At 35.4% G+C, this 22,161-nt stretch overlaps 1 protein-coding gene and 1 pseudogene across 1 annotated transcript; both read left to right on the top strand.

Moving 5' to 3' along the window:
• Positions 1 to 1,236: 1,236 nt before the first annotated feature.
• Positions 1,237 to 21,195, top strand: DCTN6 (dynactin subunit 6). Its single transcript, XM_039846455.1, has 7 exons — positions 1,237 to 1,361; positions 7,211 to 7,275; positions 14,825 to 14,930; positions 16,275 to 16,363; positions 17,523 to 17,570; positions 18,936 to 19,078; positions 20,759 to 21,195. Exons 1-7 carry the CDS (start codon positions 1,339 to 1,341, stop codon positions 20,855 to 20,857), a joined length of 573 nt encoding a protein of 190 aa, XP_039702389.1. The 5' UTR covers positions 1,237 to 1,338; the 3' UTR covers positions 20,858 to 21,195.
• Positions 19,296 to 19,414, top strand: LOC120589099 (uncharacterized; annotated as a pseudogene).
• Positions 21,196 to 22,161: the final 966 nt, after the last annotated feature.

Below are 22,161 nucleotides of genomic sequence, written 5' to 3'. Positions count from 1 at the left end.
TTTAGTAACTAATCACAGGGAAACTACAGTTTCATACCATGGGTGACTAGGTATCCATCTAGGGATCAAAGTTTCCTCATATCCCACCCTCTTATCCTTTCTCTTCCTAAACTACATGAGCCAAGGTCGTTCTAACAAATACCACTTCATTCACATCAACTGTTAATGAAAAATCTGATACACTGAGTATGTGACATCTGAGACTTAAGGGGGAGCAGGGGCGGAGTTAGGCACCCGACAGGTGAAAGAAAGCCTTTTGGGATGGAGAGTCAGCTTGGCTTCTTGAAGAATGAAAGAGTGATTAGAGAAAGAGGAAGAGAAATATGAAATTAAAGAAGAGAAGTAGGCAGGGGCTGGATCTAGCCCGGAGATAGGTTATGGAAAGGAGTTCGGATTTTTAAAGGAACGGGAAGTAAAAACCAAACTGGATTTGGTTTTTAAAGGATGATTTTTAACTACAGGCTTGGATGAGGGTGAGGTGAAGGGATGGCCGAGTGACTTTAGAGGTCGAGGGTAGAAGGAACAAACTATAGGGGAGAGATGGCGGATCGGATTAGATTGGAGAGGTGGTAGAGTAAGTGATGCCAAGTGAAGAATGCGACTCCAGATGTAGGACCAGCAGAACTTGCCGGTGAATGATATGTGGAGAGATGAAGAATGCCTAGGATGACTTGCATTTCTGACTTGAGCAACTTGGTGAATGGTGGATTCCTTTACTGACATGGAGATCAAAAGACCAACTGGTTGGAGAGAGGAGAAGGGCGTAAATTGAAAGCTCTGTTCCGGACCGTTTAGGTTTGATAAAACTTTGAGGCAGTAGGCGATCGAATAACTAGGTGTGAAGTTCGGCAAAGAAGACAGAACTATAGATGTTAACCTTAGAAAGCCAGTAGATAGAAGTACTTAAATTATAGATATAATGAGCTCATCCAGGAAGAGATGAGCTCACTCACTGAACAGGAAAAGGGCCCAGGGCCGAGCAGAAGGAACTTTAAGACCGGGAAGGAGAACGAAAATGAACGGTGGGGCATAATGAGGTCATAATGATGTGCGTTGGATTGGACTAAACGGCTATTTTAAATCCGAATCTATTGTCCCTGGACTGCGCTAAAATTAGCATTGTCCACCAACCTCCGCCTGGCACAATGCGGCTCACTCAGACAGAGGCGGCTCCGCCCCGCCCCCGCGAACAGGTCCCGCCCTGGCCCCGCCCCCACGGGCAGGCCTCGCCCCCGCCCTCTTCCAATCCTGCCAGGCTCTCCAATCGCTTGCAGAGATCATCGCTTTACTCAGGCGGTTGTGTCGATCTCGGCTCCAACTGGAGACCCGGGCCAAACCATGGCGGAGAAGATTCAAAAGAGGTGGGTCAGCTGTTTGAAAAAAGCCTATTCTCAACTCTGCAGAGGTGGAACCTGTTCTTGGTCGCCAGTGGTCAGGACTGAGATGGTGTCTTATCTCTGGCACTCGGCCTAAATGGTTCCTTAAGTCCCGGTCTGGCTTCTGCTGAGGCAGGAGGCGACAAAATGGGGGTGGGGAGGCCTGAGAAGGGATGCGGAACCAGTGCCGGAGGGTTTTTGTTCTTTCATCCCAGTCCCACTTTGCCGTCCCCCCGCAGCGCGCCTGCGCGTAAGGGGGTCTCACGATGTTGCTGGGAGGTGAGAGTGCATCGCCCCTTCCATTCTGCTGCGCTGGGTGCGGCTGTTCGCCGATGGCTCATAGCTGCATTCTCTGCTGTATGTTCCCAGACACTCACTTTAGTGTTTGCCTCACCCCTGTCCCTTCCTACCTGTTGTCGGTGGTGTCTATTTGTGTAAACTGTTTTACAGTCGCTTGTCAAGAAGGAGGCCGCACCTGGACTAGAACTGTTTTGATACATTCTGCCCAGCGTGGACACGCTCCTTTGTAAATGTGTGAGGACAGGAATTGTGGTTTCTTCTCCAGCAGTCTTCATTGTTTAGGAACTGTCGTCGGTGGACAGGAACGGCTTGGATGAGAGAAATGCTTGTTAAACTATTTCCAAAAGCAGTAGTATTGAGCACCCCCTGCTGATACTTTTTGAAAAAGAAAACCGACATTGTTTCGGGTGCCATAAAATAAAATTTAGATATTTATTCTGCTTAGGCAGGTATCTGTAATCTTTTTTCACAAGCTACAGAGTAATGGATCTACTATGAATATCATGTACAGTATATAGTAGTGTACAGTAGAGATGAATATACTGTTGACTTGATATTTTTAACTCAGGTCTTCTGCTAAGCCTTCTCCCAGCTGCCTGCTCCCCCATCCACCTACCACTCCGAGGTGCAGTGGAGTCCAGGGGATGTTTGGACCACGTTTTAATTGTTCTAGTGGTGAATTCAGTTATTTCCTGCCTCGCGGAGAAGCTTGCCGATTGGGACACAAACTCTATCTGGGGCCTCTCCCTTAGGCATAAAACTGAAGACTGAGAGGCACTGTGAATCGTTCCTATTCTTGTTTATTCAGGACAAGTTAAATGTTAGATAATACTCTTTTCATAAAAAATCATAGTGAGAGAGGAAGACTGAGGGAATGGAAAGTTGGAATATGAAATAAGATCTAAAACAAGGGGTATTTTATAAAACCTAATTTAGTCGACCGGGGCTTAATAAAATTGCATATTTTCACACAAAGCCCCCACTCTAAATGAGAAGCGTTTGAGAAATTGCATTTACAAATGGTGATACGTTCAAGGACAGCATTGATCTGTCACAGGAAAAATATCCAGAGTGACAGAATATTTCCAGGAAACTTTCAACTAACAGAAAAGGGATGATTGGTGTTAGGGTAATGATGTCCCAGGAACAAACTTTGCTTCAAGACATTTCTAGTCTCAGGGCTTCAGTTTTCTCACCTATAAAATGAGAGGGTTGGATCATTTTCTGCTTTCTGTTTCATGTTACTGAAGTTTTCTTTCTTCTACTCAGTAGAAACGTTATATATTTTCTGTGATTTCAGCAGTCAAGTGACACATATTCTCTGCTGTATGTTCCCAGACACCCACTTTAGTGTTTGCCTCACCCCCGTCCCTTCCTACCTGTTGTCGGTAGGAATGGTGTCTAAAAATGACCAGATGGGTCATTTTTAGAATTTCATTAACTTAAGCTTTGTGGTTAACTTCATTAACTTCAGTGCATGTCAAAACGATGGAAACACATGTAGTTGTGTCTAATCTCACAAACATTTCTTGAAGATAAACCTAGGTATTATTAGTTTTTTATTTGAGGTATATTCTTTTGGGTTAAAGCTTTAAAAATACTTCATGGTAGGAAGTTTCATTCACTGAAATTTGTAGAAGAAAATTTTGTGTATGTATTCTTTCTTTAGTTGATGCAATTTAAAAAGTATTTTTGGTATTACTTTGCCTTTATATGAGGGAATATTTGGGGGGATTCTGTTATTTTTTTCTTTTTTCTTATTTTTTGGGGGGATTCTAGAATATGAAAAATGGAGAGATATTTTAAAGAGTTTGAATCCTGCTGACTGCTATATTTCTGGTGTAGAGCTCTCTCATGAGATCCAGATTGGTGTTTTCAATTGCTTGCTAGGTCTTTCTCCTGAATTTTCCATGGACTCCTCAAACTGAATTCTTCTAAAATTTAACAGAATAACTTCATTTATTTCCTTCCTTTTCTATGAACTGATTGATATTTTTTCAGATCTTCCAACAGATATGTCAAATGCTTCCAACAGATCATTTTTCAAATGATCCTCACATAATCTTTCTTTTTTCCCCTTGGAGATCTTCCTCTTGAAGCCCTCTATCATCTTTGCTCTCTAAGGTTGATGCACGGCTAATGTTCTGATGTTTCCCTCTGTCTTCGCAGGCTAGAGCCTCTGTTTCTAGAATCTGTCTTTTCTGTTGGTTTATTTTTGTTTAGCTAGGTATGTCCTTTGGCATCTTCCTAATGTGCATAGGAGATTATTTTTCTTGAAGTCCTTGCAAGTCTGAAAACGCCTTTATTTTCCTTCTGTACTTGATTGCTAGTTTTGCTAGATAAATAGCTCTAGTTTGAACATAGTTTTCCCTAAGAATTCTGTAGGATTTGTCTTCGGGTCTTTTAGCATCCAGTATTGCTATTGAGAAATCTGATGCCATTCTGATTATTTTTTCCCTCAATGTGTAACTTTTTTGTGGGAGTCTGAAACTTTAAGGATCTTTTCCATAGTGTTTACAAATCTCTAGATGATGTTACTTGGCATGGGTCTTTTGCATTCACTGAACTCTTTCAGAATTGAGATTGATACCTGTCCTGGGAAATTTTCTTGTATTATTCTCTGATAGTTTTCACCATGAATAGTTCTCTTTTTCTCCTTTTGAGATTTCTTTTATTTGAATTTGAAACCTCATGTATTGGTCCTCTAATTTTCTCACATTTTCTCTCCTATTTTCCCTTTTTTTTTGCATTTTGTTCTACTTTCTAGGTCAAACATTGTGAATATTTTTATGCTTCCTGATGCACATTGGTACAGTGTTTTCAAAAAGGTGTCTGGACAGTGCCACCAGAAGTGTCCAAGTGTCTCAGTTAAATTATAGCTGTATGATCATGGATAGCTTTCATAAGTAGTAAAACAAGAATTCCTCATCACCCCAGACAAACTAATATAAGAAACGGGCCAGAATAGAATCATATTAAATAATCTAAGTATTCACATTTATTTCATAACCCATCCTTTCATTTCTTACTTATACTGACTTGTGTCATGTTTCTGCTAGTACAGTATCAAGCATCCTAGGTATATTATGACAGAACATTTATGAACACTGGTCAAAAAATACTATAATCAATGCCACTGTGAATAAGGCATAATAGGGTTTTATTTGTGATAGGAGGTCATTTATTTGAAGATTGAAATTAATCAGAAGTGATACTAATGAATAATAATAATTTTATCCTTGACTAAAGAGGATTGTTGCTGAAGCAATGGGAAAAAATGATTTAAAGAATAAAAAAAAATGATTTAAAGGGAAACCAAGGAGTCTAATTTTCATTAAAGGATACTTAAGATCTTGTTACAAGAAAGTATTTTTTAGATAAATAAAATCAAAGGGAGAAGACGCTTGGGATCATTATTTGAGGGAGACATTTTAAGAAAAATGGATAAAAGTTCACCCTGCTTATGAGAATGTGTCCAGGACCTCTTTGGCACTTGGTCTTAAGACAATTTTATTGATCTTTTTGTTTGTTTTATTTATTTATTGAAGAGGGGATGTATTTGTGTTATTCAAAATGCAAATGATTAAAAAATAGTATTTAATGAAAAAAAAAATCTATCCACCCTTTTTCCCTGTTGTCCAGCTCCTCTCTCTGAAGGCAGTGAATATCATTACTTTCTTAACAGTTCTTTCTGCGATAATTTGGAAATATTTAAACAAAAAACAGATATTCAGCAGTTACAAACTAGTACAGCTATACTCATTGCTCTCGTTGCAAATGATGCTCAAAAGTTAGAAAAACTGAATGTGCTAAACTCTTTATTTTATTAGAATGGCAAGCGTGTCTTATGTAAGTTCATATTACATATAATGAAAATTTGCAATCATTGAGGACATTTTAAAAACATATGAATCTTTCACAGTAAAACATTTAAAAAAATAAGACCTTGCAATAACAATTTTTTAAGTCAAAGGAGTATCCAAAAAAGACATGGAAAACAAATAGAAAATATCTTTAAATTTTTTATACTGTCTGCTATAAGTTAAAAATAAGCATGCACTTTCATACATGAATATTTATATAAATTAAATAATATTAATATGAGTGAATCATTGTACTCTAGATTTCTGGTCCTTTCCGGTTGTAAAACATATTTGGTGAAATGAGAAAAAACTTTTTGGAAAATTTATAAATCAAGAGAGTAACATTTGTGTCAACAAAGCTTCAACTGTTTCACATACACATTTTAATAATTTATTTAAATGCTAAATTCATGGCTTAGAAGATAATTTGATAGGTTTTGTTGATCTTACAAAGCTCTTAGAACAAGGCAAGGTTGTCTGGCTTCATCACTCTTATGTAATATTGTATTGGAAATCATCCAGAGCAATAAAACAAGAAATAATATGTATACAAATTGGAAAAGAAGAAATAAAACTGTCTTTAGTCACAGACAACAAAATTGTTGACATGGAAAATTCCAGAAAATCTAGAAATATTTTACTTGAACAAAGTGGATTGCTTAGCAAGGTCACTGGATACAAGGTCAATATTACAAAATTGTTGTGTTTCTATATACTAGCAATGAACAATGAGAAATCAAAAATTTGAAAAGTCCAAATAGAATTATAGTCAAAATATCTAAAATGGTATTGTTATTTCATGGAAGTTAATACCATCACTATAATATCATTACTACTAAGAAAAATTCTTTACTTAATGAGAACAAGTTACATAATGACTGTCAATTTAATGGGGAAGTCATTTGTTGCAGTTCATGTTGTCTCATGGCTCAGCATTTAGCTAGATTCAGCTGCGTTTGACAAAAGATCACAGTGGAATATCAAAAAGCATCAATAAATTTAGGAATTATTGATGTTTTGAACAATTTGCATTAATTTATATCACTTGATAAGCAGTTTTATATATAGTTAGAAAATAAATAGGAACTTTTGTGATTTTATTATATTGCCTCATTAGTTTATCAGATAGAAGTTTAAATATAGACTCCATCACATTACATTCTGATTTCTGTTTTAATGTTACCTTGCTGGTTGTTAAATAATTTGAATGTACATTCTTTTCCTTCCATTCTACAAAACTAGTGGCATATTATATACTGTTCATTTTCCAGCTTTGCTTTTCTGACTTCGTTTAGCCTGGAGATCATTCTAAATCGCTACTAAAGGATTATTCATTCTCTTTATAGTATATTATAACTCATTAAACAGTACCCTACTAATGGATTTTCTGCTTTTTGGTATTTAGAAACAATGCTGATGTTAAAAGTAAAGGATCCAAAACCTCTTTTCTTCCCCCAATAATTGTAATAAGGCATCATATATGATTTTAGCCCAATGGAGAGTATACCACTTGAGATGTTTATATTAAACCTTACCCTCTTACAGTTTACTTTGCATTTTTCCATCAATTTTTTTTCTTAGCCTTTTTTTTCATTGCAGTGTCAGAATAGCTTCTGTAACAATATTTTTTAAACTTTACCCATGATAAATGTTACGTTTTTCTTCCTACAGTGTGAAGATTGCTCCTGGAGCAGTTGTGTGTGTAGAAAGTGAAATCAAAGGTGATGTAACTATAGGTAAGAAAATAGTTTATTAGTGTTGTTTCTCAAGAGTTGATGTGATTTAATTTCTGTGCTTTACAGCAATTAGCTATTACATTTGCCTGTTCCACTGATGTCCTAATTTTATTGACAAAACAATGTATTTTCTCCTATACGTGTTTAATATTTCTAAAAGAATGTAATGTGATGGAGTCTATATTTAAACTTCTATCTGATAAACTAATGATATAATAAAATCATTCATTTGTTCGAGGAACATCTATTGTATACCTACTGTATACCAGGCACTGTGCTAACACTAGGAACACAGGAGTGAATGTAGCAGAAAAATGTACTGCCTTTGAGGAGCTTGCATTCTACTGGGTATTTATTAAGTCTGGACCATAAAGTCTGATAGACTTGAGTTAGCATCCTTGTTCTTTACCTGCTGGTTTACTTTGGCTACATTACTTAACTTCACTGACCTTCCTTTTCTCCATCTATGTAAATGTGGGCATCAGGAATCGGTTCAGCTACAAATAAGAGTGGCTTAACCACGCAAAGGTTTATTTTCTTATATAAAAAGTCTGGAGCTAGGCAATTCAGGGATGATCAGTTGACTGTTCAGGAGTTCCAGCCTTGATGTGATGGCTAGAGCATCAGGTGTGACCTTGGATAAGAAAAGGAAGGAGTGGAAACAAAAAGATGTACCTCCCAGCTGAGTGAGCTCCCTTTAAGTAGTCTTCCTGAAAGTTCCATACAGCCCTTTTTTGTCTGATTACTTCAGCTTAGTCTCATGGACACATATAGCTGCAGGGAAGGCTGGGAAATGTTTCCTTAACTGAGCACATTTTTGCCACCAATAAAATAATATTTTGTTACAAGAATAAAGGAAAAATGAATATGCAGTGGCAGTTAGTTACTGTCACATATAAAATATGAATGCCTGCCTCCTAAGTTTTTAAGGATTAAATAAGAATATTTGTGAAAGTGATTGCCTAAAACCTAACACATAATAAGCATTCAATAAAAGTTAGCTAATCATACTTTTAAATCTTATCAGAATAGCCTTGCTAGAGGTCAAGTCCAACATTTAAAAAAAAAAAAGGAACAATTCAACACGTGGCACTTTGTTTATATGAATGTGATTAAGTTCCCCCAAATTCACATTTTACCCAGTTCTTTTACATACGATTTCACTGGATATAGTCCCCTTATAGTTTTATTAATGTAAGCCTATCCTTATAAGCAGCTGTATGTTACCAGAGTAGAGCTTTCAGTGAACTAAGTACACTTTCAGTGAGAAAATATGCCTTGCTCCCTTACACTAACAGTGTCTTTAATAGAAAAAAAAAATTTGTATATTTTAGTTAAGTCTTAGCTTTCAACCACTTTAGGCATCATGTCTTATAAAACCAGTGATGATTGTGCCAGTATTACGGAACATCATTAGGAATCTGCCAGGTTGGATTTATTTAATTATTTTATATTGACAGACTTTTAAAGTTTAGAAGGTGACCCTATTTCTTTTCAGTGCTGTGTTAACTCTCTGTTAACTCTTCAACCACTTGCAAACTTTTTATGAGGAAAAATTATCATGGCCACATATTTATCAAAATGCTCTTCTGCATTATTTTTATTCTGGTATTTTTATAGTTTTCATCATGATCCAAGGAATAACATCTAAGATTAGCTCACAAGATATTCTATAATTAGAAGGAAAGCAACACTAAAGTAATATAGCTGACTAAACTTTTCATTTCTTTCTACTTCTCCATTTTAAATGATAAGTATATAATGTCTACTATGTAATAGTATAGATACCTCTACAGGCATAAATGTACACACAGTTATACCTATGTGTGTTTGTGTGTGTATCTCAGATTTGAAATAACTCCTGTTACTTGCAGAAGCTTTTCTAGAGTAGCAGTAAAGGCTTATCCTGTGAAAAGAAAACCTCAATCGCTGGACCACTGTGTAGGATTGGGGCGCGAGGGTATCAGGAGTCAGCACTCTGTTTTCCTGTTTCTCCCTTTGTCTTTCACTACTTTGTGCTCCTCCCCCTTTCTTTATCCCTGTTATCCTCATACTTTCCCTAAATGTCGAAATTATGTAAGTCAATACAGTGATTAAATCTTTTCATACAGTATTTGACCACTAGCTGATAAGGTTACAGCTCTGATAGTTAAGATATAAAATGACAGTTCAACACATATTTTCAGTGATGGATTATAACATAAGAAGTAACAATTTTTAAAAAATGGATCTAAGTATTTGTTGCGCTTATCTTTGACCCAGTTTTTTAAAACAAGAAAATTTGCTCAAATACTTTACAGAAACATCTCAACTTTGAAAATTAAGGAAAAGATTCAGAAGTGACACAGTTACCCAGTGTTCTGTCTTCCACAATTCTTATCTCATTTTTATTATACATTTTTTTAAAATCTCTAATTGTATATATAAATATGGAAACGTTCTAGGACTGATATTTAGGTAGTCATTTCTATCATTGTTATATTCGGTATAAAATATCTCTCACCTTTTGGCTACTATTAATGCATTTTCCTGATGTACCAGATAAAAAAGCTCCTGGGAGATATAAAGTTAAATCAAAGCATGGAGTAGAGATAAGTTATCTAATTAAAACTTGCTCTCCCCACCGTGTTTTATTTTTCACTTTATGACTTTTATTGTTTTTGTTTTTTTATTAATTTACCAGAATAATTAATTTAAGCTTTTCTCTGTTATGCTATGAATATGAAGATTTGATCACTTAATAAGCTGTTTTCTGGGTTAAGTAGCAGTAAATTTAAGTGTAGTTTAAATATTAGATTTTCCAGGATGTCATGCATAATTTTTCATCCCCTAGTTGGTTATACTTTTACCCAACTATTCATTCTGAAATATTTTGGGAAGAAAGTAATTTTTTCCTTTGCTATGTTTCAGTGTAGTAGAACTTTGTGGGTAAACCCTACCTTCTATCTTCCTAGAAAACCAGGTATTTGATTTAACAAAGAAACTAGTCCGAAGCTTTGAACTATTTTTCTTAACCAGGAACCACATGACTTGAGGTTCTGCTGGAGCCCCTTCATTAGAAGCTGCTAAGAAACAGATCTCGGGAAAAATAACAGCTCTCTTGTTAATTATAATTTGGGTAAATAAGCTTTCATTGTATCAAGCCTGTTTTTACTTAGGCTGCCTTGATTCATGGGTCATGTATTGTTTCCTATTAATTCTGTTTTGAATGCTGAAACTAATTCAGAAAGGTACCTTTAAGCACAGTCCTGTAGTCCCATAATAGGGTGAAAGGCAGTCAGTTTCCTGGTGTTAGGACTGGGCTTGGTTGGTACATCGTAATATGAAGGCAGAACTTGGCGCAATGAAAAAGCTTTGTGATGGAAGCTCTTTGTCCCACTTATTCTGTCTTTCTGTCCATTAGGGTTTTTAATATAGATCAAAAGCTTCCCTTTTGTCGTGGAAAATTTTTTTCAGTAGGGCAGAATAGTGGCTTTGACTTGAAAAATTCATGGCCTATGAAGCAGTTCTTACAGGTACTTCAGCTTACAGGTCAGAGGAGTTGTTTTAATTTTCAAGAGAGCTTGTGGCTTTTTGAACTATTTATTGATATATGAAAATGTACACAAAGATTGCTTTCTGTGGCAAAGATAGAGAGGAAAAAGGTCCTTTACCAAATGAGAGGAATGGAAATTTGATACAAGGAATGTCTTTCTGGCTATGTTGCATCAAGCCCAGCCAACCCGTTAGAAAAATAATTCATCAGCCAGTAAGCCAGCTCCAACTCTAGACACATTTATCCAAACAAGGAGATAAGCCAAATAGGGTTTCAGCACATTTGGTAAGAAAATATTCAAATTGCTGTGCCAGAAAGAGCCCCAAGAAGGTTCACAACAGCCTTTAAAAAAAACTTTCCATGGTGACAGATTTTAGTTTTTAAAGCATTTTAACCTCAAGCCCCTTAAACTTGGTTTGAATTTAGACCCATTCTAGGTAAAAGTGCTTCTTGCATTTAGAAAAGCATGGAGCACACTGCGCCCACATTTCAGGGTGCTGTTTGCTGCCTCGGGCTTGGAGTAGTGCTCTGGTGCTAACCTCTTGCACGCAAGCGTGCGGAGACAGAAAGTTCACCAAACCAAAATTTTAGCAGTCACCTTTACTGAAGTACATGGATTTTGACCTCTTTAATCTCTCTTCATAAAAGACCTACAAGAGGTTTAGGGGAACTATGCAGTTTGTTGTCGCTCATGACATTTGCTCTTACTTCACAGCTCAAAGTTGATAGTTTCACCTGTTTTTCAGTCCCGAAACGCCAGGACTTGTAGTTTGGCCGCGCTGCCACCAGGTGGAGGTGGTGTCTCAAGCACAAGTCTCTCGTAAATTGTTGATAACGCTTTAACCTCCCAGGACAAGGCCCTCAGATTTGTAACTAGGAGTTTTCCAATTATTTACTAAATACGTATTAATAATGATAAAAATAATGATAACAACAAGAAAACTCCTGGTTAGAATAGCTCAGGCATTATTTTTAAATAGAGTGTAAGAAGATATGAGATTCGAGATTTTTTAAAATTTGTATTTATGTATTTATGTTTATTTTCCTTTAATTAACATATTGTATCATTTTTGAAAGGCAAAAATGAAAATATCAATTGTTTTGAAAGAGATATTTTCGAGCAACTTTTAAAGAAACACAGGTCTCAGTGCTACCTTTGTCTTATTGGTCCATTCTGAGGTAGCTTTTTGCAAGTTTGCTTGTCAAAAACTACAGCTTTGGGACCACTAAATATGTAGTGCCTCTGGCTACTTATCTAGCAGTGGCAAAGTATCTGTTTTTATCACAGCCATTATGATCTCTTTGTCCTAAGATTTTTAATTCTAGTGTGGACGTTACCTTTATTAATTTTTTTTTTTTTTTTGCTTTTTTTTACAAAAAGGGGCGGAAATTTCCCCCTGATTAAAAGGTGATAATACCCTGATAACCTGAGTAGAGGAGTAAAACACCCTTTCTTCTATATCTCAGACCAGAAGGAGTTATTTTGCTTACTATGATGAAGTTATTTGTTAGCTCTTCATGGCAGATAGTGATGAACCTCCATTTTTAAGAATTATAGGCCAGACCCCATTATCGCCCTTTCAGACATTATTTCCTATAATCCACACTTCAACCCAATGAGGTAGATTGTTATAGATCTCATCTTTTTATAGATGAGAAAGCAGTCTTTTGCGAGGTTAAGCACATAGACTTTAAGTGATAGAGGCCAGAGTCTAGACTTTCTAGAAAAATGGCAAGGTGCTAGCTGGGACTTTAATTACAAAGAACCTAATATAGAAAGATTGTGTCCCTTTATCATAGAAGGTTTTGTAGTAAAATGTAAACCTAGTGTGCAAACCTCAGATTTAAATTGGGTCACACAGCTGGAAGACCTGTAAGAAATACCTCATTTCAAAGGAATCCAGTGTTTGTTTCAGCATTGTTTAGCGCCTCTCCCGGCAAAGTGGTTACATCTAAATGGCTATTATTAAAGGATTGGTTAAATAAATTATGATATATTAATATGATGTGAAATATTATTCAGCCATTAAAAAGAATATCTACTTAGATGTGTTTATATGGAAAAATGACCGTGACTTATTAGGTGAAAAAAGCAAATTACAGAAAAATAAGTACTATTCCTTAGTTTTAAAAAAAGTGTTTGTAATCCAGTTTTTTCTCCTTCAAGTTAAATTTATTTTTTAAACTATTAGTGAAATAAAGTTTATATACAGTAGTACTTAAGTCTGGAATAATATACTTCAGACTTTTAAGAATAGTTACCTCTTGGGAATGAGATTAGCATGACAGGATCTTCGTACTTTTTGCTTCGTTTGAAGTTGTTGTAACGAGCGTGTATTTATTTTGTAAATTATGTGTCTGTGTATTATTTTAACAAAGGAAAAAAGGCACATTTGTTCACACTCATGGTCAAGTTGAGAAACTTCCCAAGGAACTGAGAGATCCTGTCTTCTATCCTGAGATCTGCTATCCTGAATAGGAGAATTTGCTGGGGAAATTTTACGTTAGCAGCTGAAGGTTTGGGGAGCCAGATGTGACAGAAACAACACAGCCACTCTCATGTTATTTCTTACCAAACTGTATGTCCTTTGACTATGCATCCTGCTTAAGCCTCCCCACCCCATCCCCAGCCCCGTATCAGTACTCAGCTCTTCATTGTTAGGAAAAAATAAGCTTCACTGAGGTTCCTTCCAGTTCTCTGGGCACCAGGAAAATCTCCTTATTATTTTAGTCACTTGCGAGTGAGTGTGTGAAGTAGTCCCAGTTTTTAAGACAACAAGTTCAAAGAGCAAAAATAGCATGTATGTCTTTTTGTTTCTCATAACATACAGTGCTGCATCTTGCCTGTCAGAAGCAGATAATGATTACTGAATAAATTAACAACTTATACAATTGAATTTAATGGTCAATGTCATCTTCCTGATTCCTTCCCCACCTCCTGTCAACACTTCTGCCCACCCTCTCTTACTTTCGGAGCCAGTTACTTCCTGTCTTCTGGTTTACTAGTAAAAATAGCCTTGCTGTTGGGGTGGGTGGAGTGCGTGTTGGAGGGAGAGGCTAAAATGAGGTTATGTTTTCTCATCAGTGGTTTCATTATCACCAGAATTCTAGGACTATGGGTAAATAAAAGCTGGGAGAGGGAATGTGTTAGCATTCCAGAATCTATGTTTAGGCAATGCAGCGCCTTTACCAGTCTGATCATGAAATGGATGTGATGAGACCCCTTTCCTGTTCCCTTCAATTTGAGATTGGAGTCATTGTGTCAAGTCCCCCTATATCAGAGTCTCAGGACTCCAGTGATCACACTTAGCTCCTTCCACTGTGTCTCTTTCACCTTTTTCTACCTTTAACTGGTTAAATATCACATCCTTCTCCAGATAACAGAAGGTCTGCCTCCTCCCATGGGTAAGCTTATAACAGTGATAGTAACAAAGTAACAAAGCTAAGGTTAGTTTTCCATATTTTCTGACTTTGGCCCACCCATATTCCTCTCTTAATCATTTAATAAAAAGACTAATCCTGTAGTACACTAGCATAAGAAAGTGTTAGGTGGTTCACTAGCGTAAGAAAGCACCGGAATTATAAGCAAAGACACCTTACCTTTATATGAAAGAAAGGAAGGGAGTTAATTTTTATTGCCAACTATGTGCCAGAATACTGGGCCTACAAACATTATCTCATCTGATCCTTACAGCAACCCTGCAAGACTGGTATTATCACCATCTCCATTTCACTGCTGAGATAACAGAGGCTTCAAAATAGAGGGTGAGCCAGGGCTGTCTGGCTCCTAAGCCTGTGCTGTCTGTCTCCACTCACCTTGGTTTGAGATTTGGCACTAACTGCTAATGATAACAGCTGAGGAGATAACATTTGTGAAGTGCCTTGTGTGGTGCCTGGCACATACTTTAGAAAACGTTCCTCCCAACAGCCTTGGCGCCCCCCTTGGTCACCTCCTGCCCTCCTGTGGGAAGCTTAGCCTCAACCAATAATTTCTTTTCACCATACTTTTAACAGGACCTAGAACAGTGGTCCACCCTAAAGCACGAATTATTGCGGAAGCCGGGCCAATAGTGATTGGTGAAGGTAACCTGATAGAAGAACAGGCGCTTATCATAAATGCGTGAGTAAGACTCTTACAACTACTCTGAACTGAGTGCCACAGATAGTGTTTTTATTAATTACTTCTAACTATAGGAACCTTTTATAACTGACATCTGCAAAGCCCACTGTTTTAGAACTGGAGAAACATTAGGGATCTTTTTCAACACAAGTAACTAGTAAATGAGGAAACCAAAGACCAGCTGAGTGGAGAGTCCAAGGTGAGGTAGCTCGTTGGTGGCTGACTAGACTTTCCGACACTCAATCGGGTAATCTTCCCCTTATATAGTTCTACCTTCTTTGTTCCTTAAGCAAACATTTCCCTAGTACCCGAAATGTCCAAGTGCTGTGCCGACAACCCTGAAGAGTCTTTTGGTTGGATTTCTTGGTTCTGGCTGAAATGCTATTATGCATGCTTAGACTCATGAACTTTACTTTGACCTATATCTTCATATGCTTTGTAGGGATAACACCCAGAATTATATTTGAAAAATTTGGGGCCCTAGAGGCAATTTTTAATCTTTAAAGATTAAAATAATAATAAAATATCAGAACCATGTACGTGATGTTAGTGAACTAGAATGTAATACTTATGAACTTTTCATAAGCATTTTTAAAGCTCTCTAGATAAAATTTTGGCAGGAAGTTCAAGCTTATACCTAATTTATAGCAACCATGTATGGAATTTTTTAACAAAGACCTGGGAAAATATTTAACTGATAAAGAGATTTTTTTATCTTAATGCTTACTTAGGATTAGGGAGTTTCTTACTATATTAAGCAGTTTCTTATAAAAATATATTTTGGCACTGTTAGCATAAGTCAATTAACAACAGTTATATCCTGCTGTAACTCAACTGTCAGAGGTAAATCACCATTTTAAAATGGCTTCTTCTTCTTAGACCACAAACATTTATTTTCCAAATATTTCAACTAACTACCTAACAGCATAAAATAATTATTTTATGTAAATATCTGTTTATGTTTTATAATCTCAAATGATTATTAAGAATGGAAAATTTGCAATTTAGGCGTGATTTTGATTCCAGTTCAGCAAGCTAAAAGTCATAGCCAGTATCTTTTTTACCTTGTCCTGGAGAAGTTCTCTGGATTTTGAATATAAAAGATAAATGAAGGCTGTCTTTCTGTACATACTTATGACTTTTTTATATTTCAGTAGTTCTTTTTAAAGTCAGAATCAAGTCTTCTTTAGCATACAGGATAAATTGCTTGGATTAAGAAATTACTGACATAGTTATATATTTTAAGCTTGATGTAGGTAAAATTGAGAGAACGAACTCAAATGTTAAAACAAGATAATTGTCTCTTGCATTAACTTTTCGTTTATTTGTCTCTTCTTTTTATAGTCACCCTGATAATATCACCCCTGACGCTGAAGATCCAGAACCCAAAACTATGATCATTGGCACCAATAATGTTTTTGAAGTTGGCTGTTGTATCCTTTACAATAATTTTAGATAAATCATTCCCAGCTATCTTTTAGTACCCAAATCTCCTTGGTAGAAATTGTCATAATTTATCTATCAAATACATTACATATATATAAATTACATTTTTAAGAGTTGGCCATCCAGCTCTTTGACTTGCAGTGTATCAAAAAAATTTTTTTTCTTCTCTTCCACTGAATAACCCAATAGATTAAAGGAAGTATGCCATTTTCAGACACACTTGCACACACACAAACAACACACACATACACACACACACACATACACCTTTAGCTCACCATTTTGAACGTACCACTTTGGTCCTGTTGGTACAACTTACTGACAGGTAGCAATGACTAAGTGGCAATGGACACAGAAATAGTAATCCTGGCTTCTGTCCTGATTTAAGAACCACAGCTCTGTCCATTTGATTTCTCTATAGTTTTAGGTTGACAATATGTTGTTGGCTACAAGGAAATGATGAAAATATTTTATTCTTTGTTTTTTTTTTCCCTCCAGAGTATCATCAGTTCTTTTGTTTCATTTTGTACTCTAAAAAGATAGTAAAATCTTTATATGGTGTTAGCAAAACATTATTATAATAGAAAATACTTAGAGGAAAAGAATCTAAATGGTTACAATAGCAAGATATTTAAATAAAACATAAAATGGACTATTAGGACCATTAAGCAGTCATTTAAAATTATGTTTTTAATGATTTTAATGGTACAGAATAATGCTTGCACATATAAAGGAACCAAATAAAGTGAACTGCTAAAGTTTATATAGTTTGATTCCCAGTTATATAAAGGGTATTATACATATTTATGTAAAGATATTTCAGACCATTTACAGTCTTTAAGTGATTGTGTGATAGCTAGTTTTAGTTTTCTTAAAACAATTATGAAAATATGTTGCTCATAGAATTGGGGTATAAGGTACTTATTTCTTTAAAAAACATAGAAGTCATTTATTTATACTTAAAGGTATTTATATTTAAAGATTAAAACGTTCCGACTCCCCTGAACAAGGAGTTCTGGCCAGGCTGAGCTTGCACGGCCCTTCTCGCACCTCTGCCCTCTGTCCCAGTGCAGGGTAAGGACATAGTGAATTAGCAGAGAGAGAAGAGGAACATATTTACAATGTTTACTTAACTCTGGCTCACAGATTCCCAAGCCATGAAAATGGGAGATAATAATGTTATTGAATCAAAAGGTAAGCTACGTTCCGAGTTTTATTGTGAAAAGTGATTGCCTCCTTTCTCTGTGGTGTCTGGGAAACGAACAACCTAAGTACAGGCATGCTTCGTTTTGTTGTGCTTCGCTTTCTAACACTTCACAGAGAGTGCGTTTTCATCAACATCAAGGCAAGACCCTCAACAAAAAGATTACAATTTGCTGAAGGCTCAGATGATGGTTAGCAATTTTAGTAATAAAGTTTTTTAATTAAGGTTGATACATTGTTATTTAGACATAATGCTATTGCACACTTAATAGACTATGGTATTATGTAAACATGACTTTTATATGCATTGGGAAAGTAAAAATTCGTGTGACTTGCTTAATTGCAATAATCGCTTTATTGCAATGGCATGGAACCAAATCTGCAATATTTCCGAGGGTATGTCTGTACCAACTATGGCTAAGTGATGTGCTTGGAAAGAAGTTGTGGTTGGAAGTGGACTAAAGTAGACTAATTCTTTACCTTTAAGGAATCCAATCTGGTAATGTGTCTAATATATTAAATTAAAAATTCAACTGCGTATGTTTAAATCAGGATTGAATTAAGTCATAAAGTTCAAATGAAAGTTTCGGAAAGGACTTCTACTAAATACTAGTGTCAATGATCATTTAGTTGATTAATGTTATTGTAAAATTAAAGAAGAAAATCAGTTTCTCTAGTAGTTTGCTTTCTTTAATTTCAGATCTACTACCCTAGCCAATCAGAAACAAATGTAAGCCATTTATCATAAATGGGACCAGGCAGGGGGTCATGTAAAGTCATCACCAGTACTAGGAAGCAACTGTGAGAGCTTGTCCCACAAAGGTCCAGAAAGAACCTGAACAGTGACACCTCTGTAGCATAATGCTTTATCTTTCTTGGTTCTGACTGGCATGGAAGAAAATGCTTCTCTTTAAACAATAAAATTAGACTTTTGTTAATCACTTAATGGTTTTTATTTTAATTTGGAATACCAATTATGATTACCATCATCATTGTCATTTTCTATTTATTATGTACTTACTATTTGTCCAAGATATGCTCAACACTATACATTTACTATCCCATTTATTACTTACAGCAAACTGTGAAGTAGAGTGGACTTTATTTCATAGATTAACTTGCTTCAAGAATTTATAGTGACTTGCCCAAGGTCACACAACTAATCAGCAGCAGGGTCTTGTTTTGAATACCAGTTTGGACCTGCCATTATGCTATACAAACTCTGAAATGAAGTATTTTCGTTAATTTTTTTTCTTAAGGCCAGTTTGCATTTTTATACCTAAATCATCTTAGAAAAAAATGATGTTCTAATTATTTGATGTCTTAAATTGTAATTCTTCCTATTTTTTACTGCAGCATATGTAGGCAGAAACGTAATATTGACAAGCGGTTGCATCATTGGGGCTTGTTGCAACCTAAATACGTTTGAAGTTATCCCTGAGAATACAGTGATCTATGGTGTAGACTGCCTTCGTCGGGTGCAGACTGAGCGACCACAGGTACTAGAACTTCTCTTTAAAAAGAGTTCTTTCTAGGGCTGCCAATTTTCCCCAAATACTACATAATTGTTTTAATGGGACAGTGAGTTCACTATTTAAAAAGCAAATGGTTAAAATAAAACATCAGAGAAACATTCCTAAAACTAGAATTTATTTGCAGTGGAGTTGTTCAAGTCTTTAAGTTAATATCAAAAAATATGTACAAAGATGTACATATGCTACCAGCCATGCTACCCTGAACACGCCCAATCCCGTCTGATCTCAGAAGCTAAGCAGGGTCAGGCCTGGTTGGTACTTGGATGGGAGACCACCTAGGAAGACCGGGTGCTGTGAGCGTAAAAAAAAAAAATGTACAAAGATGACAATGATAAATGAATTATGAGAAAAGAAAATTCAGAGATGTTATTCCTGGTCTTATGCATTTTCGCTGAAGATGCATCACCAAACCTTAAAAACATATTTAAGGTTTGGTGATGCATCTTCAGCGAAAATGCATCTTAAAATATCACTTAGAGGGTAAGAAGTGACCATACTAAATTTATACTGGACAAGCTACCTTGAGTCCATCTATTAGTTTACTAACATAGTTAGCTTGAAAATAAATACAGCTTGTGGATATTTTCCTGGCTTACGATAAATTATCTCCTCCTAATAACCAAGAGTAATGAAGAGTACATATTTGGAGTTTCTTGTTAGAGTAGGAGACGAATAAGAAAAGGGCATTTGGGGCTTCTTTTGGACAGAAGACATTCTGATTGAAATTTGGAGCCTCAGTGGTTGGCACACTCAATATATTTCTTTAGTTACTCAGTGTCCTCCTATTCCTCCCAAAGAAAATATTTTCAAGACATTTATCACTTTGCCTCTGATTCTTAGCTATATTTTATCAAAAATTTAAATTCCAGTTCTTTCTGGATTATTCTATTTCTGTAATGTTTAGCTTTTATTATTACTATAATCATAAGCAAGTATTACTTCTGTATCTAAAAAGGAAATAAGAACCAATCCAGTATTTTTTCACTATCTTTGTGCATAACAATAAAAATAATTAAAGAGGGATAAATAGCTAAAGTTGAGAAAAGGAGAATTAAGTAAGCAAGAATACCTGAAGTTTAATACACAATGGTATGCAATACTATTTTCCATTTTTCAGTGATCACAGGATCATGTAGAGGTCGTTATTAAAAAAAAGGGTTCCTGGGACCTTTTGAATCAGGGTATCTAGGGCAAGGACCTAAACAAATCCATATTTTCACAGGTACCCTCCAGGTAAGTTTTATAATGAGGAGAGTTTGAGCAAAGCTGGTATATGAAAATGAAGATCAGTTGAGTATCGCAGATGTGTGCTGTGTAGGTCTTGTGGAAAGCAATGTACTCTGGGTATTTTACTTATGTTGTCTTCTATAATTGGAATTTTTACCATTTTAGAGGCCAGGGTGAAATGTATAAAAGCAAGGTTTAAAATAGGATCACATATATATTTTTATATATAAAATCTCTTGGCTTTTCTTATTACCAAACAATGTATATTTGTTGTAAATTAAAAAAAAAAACAGGTAAGCAAAAATAAGTCATGGGTGATAATCACCTGGAATTCCATGATCTACTGATAATCATTTCTGCCTGGTACTCTTGACTTTGCTTTCTGTTGGTCAGTTCTTAATTATCTTATCTTTTTAGCCCCAGACACTACAGCTGGATTTCCTGATGAAAATCTTGCCAAACTACCACCACCTAAAGAAGACTATGAAAGGAAGCTCTACTCCAGTTAAGAACTAAGAACAATATATGACATCAAGATAACATTGTCTTTGACCTCTGTCTTTTGAAAGGGCCAAAAGCAGTTCACAGAATAATACATGTTAACTTTATTTAGTAAAATTGAGTTAGAGAGGAAAGTAATGGATTTTCATTGTAACTATCCTCTGTAATTTATAGAAAACATATTGTTTTCCTATATCTTTGTTCCTTTTCTGATAATTTACAGTTTTATTTAGTTTTATTTTATAAAATGTTGGCCATAAATTTTAGTTATGCAGACTATCTGTGATAAGAAAGGGTGCATTGTTATGTATTTATATTCTAACATATACTAAATAAAAATATTGATGACAGGACTTTTAGTGAGCATACCTTAATCAATTTTTCTACTTACATTAGCTTTCCCAAAATAGCTCTTTTCATTTCTGTTATGTACTAGCTGTATTAAAGCTAATGTGTTTTCCTTTTGGGGATTTGTAGCTATTTAAAATTTCAGGTGACATTTCACCAACTATTGAGTTAACTGAGACTTCATTTTGTTTCCAAGAAAAATATTTTTTTCTTTTTAGTTAAACAGAAATGGTCAGGGAAAGATATATTCAGTAGGATTCAAAGTCAAAAAGAATGGTGTCTGATAAAAATGAAAAGTGAAGTGACCATTAATTGAGTGGTTTTTCCTGGATTTCTAAGGACAATGAAACTAAAAGATTTTAGTTTTAGTGTATAAATTTATGAAATTATTTTGGCATATTAATCACTAATTATTGAGCTCATTATAATTCTATTTATCTAATTACAAAATGAGCAACAGATGATTTTATTATAATTCAAAGTATTTATAATTCAAGTGCATACATTTAAATGCAACATACTTTTCAACTTCTGAATCATTAGATATTGATTAATACCAAGACATTAAATACGAAGATATTTTTCTCTTGAAATTTAATTTTAAATTGTAGATAGTAAAAACTATTTTGAATTTCTGAAACTGACAGGTACAAATTAGCGTAATTGTTCCAAATGTGAATGAGTTGGTTTTGGTAAGAATACTCACGACTCAAGTTAGAAAACCATACTACTACATACAGTGGACTGAAAAAAGAGAACGTTACATAAATACCCTATTTTTGATAACTGGTTAATATATTTGTTTTTCAACTCCTTGTGATCAACTTATGATTTTGTTGATTATGAAAATTTTTAGATGAGCAATCAGAAATTACAAAACTGCCTTTGAAATGCTATGCCAGTTCTAAAATATTATCTCTGGACAAGCTCTGATACACTAATAATCGGCTTCTGATCCAAACTATACAGGT

The sequence above is a fragment of the Pteropus medius genome, unplaced genomic scaffold, assembly GCF_902729225.1.
Source record: "Pteropus medius unplaced genomic scaffold, Ma_sr-lr_union100, whole genome shotgun sequence".
NCBI classification, from domain to species: domain Eukaryota; kingdom Metazoa; phylum Chordata; class Mammalia; order Chiroptera; family Pteropodidae; genus Pteropus; species Pteropus medius.
The sequence above is the reverse complement of the archived record's forward strand: the minus strand, read 5'-3'. Positions and strand labels throughout refer to the sequence as shown.